The following is a 6,359-nucleotide window of genomic DNA, read 5'->3' on the forward strand; positions in this document are numbered from 1 at the left end:
AACTTTTAAAGATCACTACTTGGTCTGAATGCCATTGTGAACAGATACCGCCTCATGACATAACGCGCTGTTCGAATTTTCTAAAACATTTGCTTTTTCAAATAAATCAAATTTGGCATGATCATTTTGATATTGAGATAAAATTATTTTTCATTAAACCCAAACTTACAGAAAAAAATTAAAATTAAGAAATATATTATCTTTTTAAGATGCTTTTATTAGTTTGAGCTGTATGTATGTATATGAATGCAGCGAAATCTTTCAGCGAAGTTTTCCCCAACTTTTTGTACCAACTCGTATCAAGGACCAATGACAATACAATAATATTAACTGTATTGTATAATTAGAGTCGTAGGTTACTCGATATCTGTTAATTGAACTAATTTTAAGAATAAATGTAGGTAGGTAGAACTTCCACGTTTTGAATTTTACATTTGGGTTAAATTTTTATTTTTTAATATTATACTGCGTGTTTAACTTCTGTGTTTTCTATTTTGGTGCAATAAAGCATGCATATTTTACATAATTTTACACTTAAGTAATCAACAACGAATACCAAAAATGTTTTCAATTAATTGTTCAATTTTAATTTCTGTTATCCAATTTATCGAATTATGTAGAGCTGAGTTTCTTCATAGATGTATTCTCTAGCCAAATTTTTTTTATGCAGGAGAAAGAAAAGTATGCGTTAACTTGATACAGTGATTGTTTGAAAAAATTTGAAGAAAAAAATTGTGTAAAATGACCATTTGTGAATAAATAATGCATTCTAGAAAAATGGTAATGGGTTAAAACGACTTTAGTTTGAAAATTTTTTTTAAAGCTCTTGATACTAAGGAAAAGATTTTTGAGATGTTCCAACCTCCGGGAGAATTATTTACCATCGTAATCAGCCTGCGATTTCCTTTAAGTTTGCATATTTTACCTAAAGTTAAGTGTCTCTGTAGTGAGAATTCTTGACCTGAAGTGATAAAAAAAAAATTTAGTCATCATGCCGATTCTTTCAATATTTTTATTACATCAAATAAAAAAACAGTCGAATGGAGACCTGTAAAAAAAGTCGTGGTTGACATTTTCAAGATATTTTGTTCGCCACATAAGTAAAAATCCTTAAATGAAATCATTATTTACTTTGGTCTGATTAGTTTTTCAAATTTAAAAAATACCTTATGTCAGGGATTGCGAACCAATGGTACTCCATTAATGACATACGACTACAATTTCAATTTTTTTTTTTTTTTGTACTAAGTTTAATGTTTTGAGTTGATAGTATGTGTTATTTAGTATTTTTATTTTTCCAATAATCAAGAAATCAAAATTATTTGACGGAGTGTCTATGGCCTCATTAAACTTTTCTTGGAAAAAATGGCACTTTGATACATAAAAGTTCGCCACCCCTGCCTCATGTAGTCTGACGTCTTTCATGAAGGATTTAAAATAAAAATAAAACATTCGTTTTAAATTAATTTAGTTAAATAAATATGTACAAAAACTTTTTAATAACTATAATAAAAACATATAAAAATTAAAAAATTTATCTAAAAATTAAAATTAAAGTATCGATTATCAAATACCGCACCATCGTCACCCTCTTCAGTAATGGGTGTTGCAATACGAGCTGGTGGAGGGGCTTTAAATTCTGGTGGAATTGGATTTTGAGCAATTTCACGTAAATTTGCATTTGGGTTAGTACTTGGTTGGAACAACAAAGGGGCTGGATTTGTAGCATATTGGATTGAATTTCCTGAATTCAAATTATTTGTTGTTTGGAATAATGATGGAGTATTTAAACCAGTATTTTGTGGTAAAAATTGAAATTGTTGAAATTGTGATGGACCAGCTTGTGTCACTTGACCTCCTACAAGTGCTGCGGGAGCTGGTAAATTATTTGGAAATTGTGCTGGTGTCGCATCTGTCAATTGATTATTATCTTCAGCTAAGGCATTTTGATAATTTTCTAATTGTTTTGCAGTATAAGCAGGTTGAGTATTTGCTGGAGCTTGTCGGAACAATTGACCTAAATATTTTGAACGCCCTATTTGTAATCCACGATAGCTGACACCAGGTTGTAAGACTTGAGCTTGAGGTTGTGGCACTGGCGCTGGGCGATAGGTAAAACCAGAATGTAAGACTTGTGGTCGTGATAATGGAGCAGCAGCAGGACCATTTTCTACTTGAAAACCATTTTGACCAGCGGTGTAACGTACAGTAACAGTTTTGCCATTTGGATCGACGTAACTATATTGTCCACGAATATTACCACTGTTATCCACCACTTCTTGGCGGCTTTGATCTCCAATATTGTAATTCGTTCCTTGTAATGAGTTATATTGCGCTTGAATTTGAGCAAATAGTAGCGTGGACGCTACTAATATCAACATATTCTGAAATTTAAACAAGATTTACTTTAGTTTTGGACGATTATTAGAAAAGTTGACTATAATTCTAAAAATTAGTTCGAAAAATCGCTCAAGATTCTGATGTGATAAATATATTGCCAATATTCCTTCAAAGAACAATTCAAACATACTCCAAAAGCCATCAGTGCAATTTATTTCAAGAAATGAAGAATTAATGATTTGCCAATTAAATTTGATCACCGTTTATATCAATGATAAAGAACACAAGTAAAGAAACTGAAGCAAAATTTGTTTAAACATCGATCGGATCTGTTTATACTTTCGGGCAACGCACAGACTTTCACTTATCAAGTAGTAAATGCGAATGATAATTATCGGAGTAGGCTTGGTTACTCGAAGGAATTCAATGTATGTTAGAATTCAGTTTTCCATAAACAAACTAATTTTAGGGTATAAAACAGAAATAAAGAAACTTCAAAAAAATTTTAAGGCTTCAGGCTTTAGAAACTGCGACATTTTTATTACTAAATATGCTTTCACCAAATTAAATTACAAATTAAATTGAACTGATAGTATAGTTTTAAGTATTGCTAGTAAAACTAAAACACACACCGTTCAGAAAGCTAGTAAATTACTAAGCCATAAAGCTGGACAAGAATCCCGGTGGAATAAAATAGAATGAGTTATATTTTTTAAAGTTTGTTTTTAATTGTTTATCGCGTGCAAGCAGTGCATAAACTGACGCATTTGTGTCCTAAGCAATCATACTAGTTTCTATTTCATATTCTCTTTCGGGCAGCACTGTCCGGGCCAACATAAGCCAGTGAAATAAGCCAAGCCAGTGCTATAAAATACTGGGTTACTGTACTGGCTTAAAACACTGGCTTGGTGTGTACGGGGTATTAGTGGTAAGGCTATTGCAAAAAGTATCAATCGTAAATTATTTTTTGTCAAAAGATTATTTTTGCCTTTGAAGATTATTTTTTCTTCTCTGTTATTATGCTTTAAAACTTAGCTTTTTGTGGCAAGGCTTTTGGAGCGATTTTACTCATATTACTATTTAAGTAATGCACTTTATAGCTCTGTGATATTTTTACAAAATTTTAACACACTGGGTTTTTTTTCTGGGCTATCGTACTTACGAACTAAACTAATAAAACCCTATATTGTATTTTAAATGTATTAGTTTAAAAAAGTTAGCCATAGGTATGCATACTATTCATGCGAGAAAAGCATGGTTATTTTCAGTTTTTTTTTAGGAAACATTTCTACAAACACAAAATATTTGAATTTACCTATGTAGGATATGAAAACAATTAACTATGGTAATTGTTACTTATCTTGTTTTAAATAATGAAAATATTTTACATATACTTGGTATGGATATATATAATTTATGATTTAGTTTCATGACATCAAGGTAAGCAATAATTTGAACGTGTACACAGTTCATTAAATAATATACGTGCAATCTTCACCTTATAAATAAATAGTTACGAAGTTGATTTATTGAGAATATAGACCATAAAATCCTCTTCGATATGAAATTACATAGAATTATTACGATTAAATAATTGTTATCTAATGATTTATTGATTTAAAATTTCTTTTTTGCAATTAATAAAGAATAGGTAATTAAATCAAGTACATTAATCATCATATTCAACAAACCGTGCATTTAAGATATTTTAATAAATAATAAAAATAATTTCATTGATTTCCTCTTCAATAAAAAAATTCATAAAATATTTTTAAAATAGAAAAAAACCAATCATGTCAAATTTTATCCACCCTATTTCTATGTTTAAAATAGCAAACAGCAAAATTTTTATCTATTGAAGTCAAAAAATGTTCTATAGCTGTACAACAATATTGATGAATTGTCCATTCTTTTTTTTAGTTAGTCTTTGACTTTAGGAAGAGAAGTTTCCTAATAAGTTTTCAATAACATGAGACCAAAATATTATTTTATTTCTAAAAATTCTGGAAAATATGGCGTTTTCTTTCACGACTTCCAGAAAGTTTTTTATTAGTGACATTACAAAAAAATACTTTTAAGACGCTCTTATCAGCTAGAATTGCATGTATATATAAATGCAACAGATTCTTTCAAGGACCGATGATAATACAATAATTTAATAATTTTATCCGAGTATCCTGAAGAGGATCACCGGGATGCGATAATCTTATCTTTTATTTTAAAATTATTATCTAAGGTGCCTTTGTATTTTCATGCGCAACTTTGTATCTAAAAAGCACACAATCTTTTAGTTTGCAAAACTAATAAATAAATTATAGTTTAAAAAACTCAAAAGCATGCTTTATTACATTAAAAAGGGGAAAATAATTTTAATCTTAATGTAAAATTCAAAGCTCCAATTTTTCAATACAGAAAATTTAAGAAATATCTTAAAAATTAATGCACGTATTCTACTAATCGACTTTGAATATATATACGTAGAATTATTATAAATATGACTGCTTTTCCAAATACTCTATCTCAAAAATAAGGAATTAACAGAATTATTCACAGAATAGGCAGGCAGTTACTAGCAGAATCACTTTGTCGGTATAATCGCGTAAGCCGTACGCTGTTAGATTTTATTACTTGAAAGGAATTTATAACTGAATGATTGAGGTATATTAAATCATACTACCATTACATTTGGGACATATAACGTACAAATACATTTTTTTAGATTACGAATTAGTCAGGTAAGTGCATACCAAATGAATATTTAAAAAATATAAAGCAGCATAAAAGCTTTCGTCTATGTATATATGGAGGATTTTGTGCCTCTAATGAACCCTAATACTCATACCAATGATTTTGGGCTGCTTTATATTTTCATAGAACTGGTTTGGCATACATGGCATATAAAGTTCAATTCGGTATTCGAAAATATTCGATTGTATGTAACGATTGTTTCCTGTTCCAAAGATACGATTTAATAAACATACTCCAATCAAGAATAAATTCCGTCCAAAATAAAAAAAATCCATCGGTGCATAAACGGCTCTTTCGACAGTAACTATTTTGTGGCGCATCAGATATTGTTTGATAAAATCACATGACAGCAAATCATCCCCGTAATTTACACTAGGACATATCACTTGTAAAAACATTCGAAAATAATTTTTTTGGTTTAACTAATTAAAAAATTTTATAAACACTTTAATAGACATATTAATTAACATTTAATAATATATTAATATAGTTTAAAAAAACTTTTTAATTAATCAAAAAAAAAAAATTAAAATTAATTACACAACACCGTGGTTGTAGGTACATTTGCCATTGAAAAACAAATTTTGTAATAGTAATTTCACTTGTAACTTTTACTCACCATAGCACTAGTACTCATGATTATAACCGTAATAACTTAAGTAATCACTTATACACACACGATCACGATTTAATTACTGAGGAGGACTATGTTGTTAATAATATGATGTTTGATCCAATGAAATGGCCAAAACACACTGGACAATCAGATGTATATCATGGTTACTTTTATATGTTACCCCACGCATTGTAATCATGTGTAAATGGTATACACAAAAAAAAAAATGTTAAATCAATCATTTTGTTTTTTTTATCTTACTTCTTTTAATGTGAAAGAAAAAAATATGTTAATTCAAGTCTAATTGCGGATCTACTTAAGCTCTTAAGACATAAATAAAGGCACAGACCATTGTTTTAATAATAATCTACCCGGTAAACTATAATTAAATTGATCGTTATTATTTTTTGCAATTTATAAAATACGTAGCTACTGTTTATTTTTAATTCCTGAAAATTTAATTTTGACCACAAGTATAAAACAAGAAAATCATTTCACGTCATATGACTCACCATCTCCAAATTTTGTCATTTTTGTCAGGTATTAGGCGATTAGGTTATAAGCGCATAGTGAAACGAAATTTTTATTCTTCTTTTTATCTGGCTTTTAGAGGATTGACAATAGTGGGTTTGCTAAAAGAGAAAATTGTTATTTA

The 6,359-nt window shown here is 29.1% G+C and overlaps 1 protein-coding gene across 1 annotated transcript; it reads right to left on the reverse strand.

Annotated features, from left to right (window-relative positions):
* Positions 1–1,525: 1,525 nt before the first annotated feature.
* Positions 1,526–5,834, reverse strand: LOC123305477. Its single transcript, XM_044887200.1, has 2 exons — positions 5,708–5,834; positions 1,526–2,384 (listed from the first exon to the last, which is right to left on the reverse strand). Exons 1-2 carry the CDS (start codon positions 5,723–5,725, stop codon positions 1,539–1,541), a joined length of 864 nt encoding a protein of 287 aa, XP_044743135.1. The 5' UTR covers positions 5,726–5,834; the 3' UTR covers positions 1,526–1,538.
* Between the last annotated feature and the right edge of the window lie 525 nt (positions 5,835–6,359).

Source organism: Chrysoperla carnea, chromosome 1, assembly GCF_905475395.1.
Source record: "Chrysoperla carnea chromosome 1, inChrCarn1.1, whole genome shotgun sequence".
In the NCBI taxonomy this organism is placed as follows: Eukaryota; Metazoa; Arthropoda; class Insecta; order Neuroptera; family Chrysopidae; genus Chrysoperla; species Chrysoperla carnea.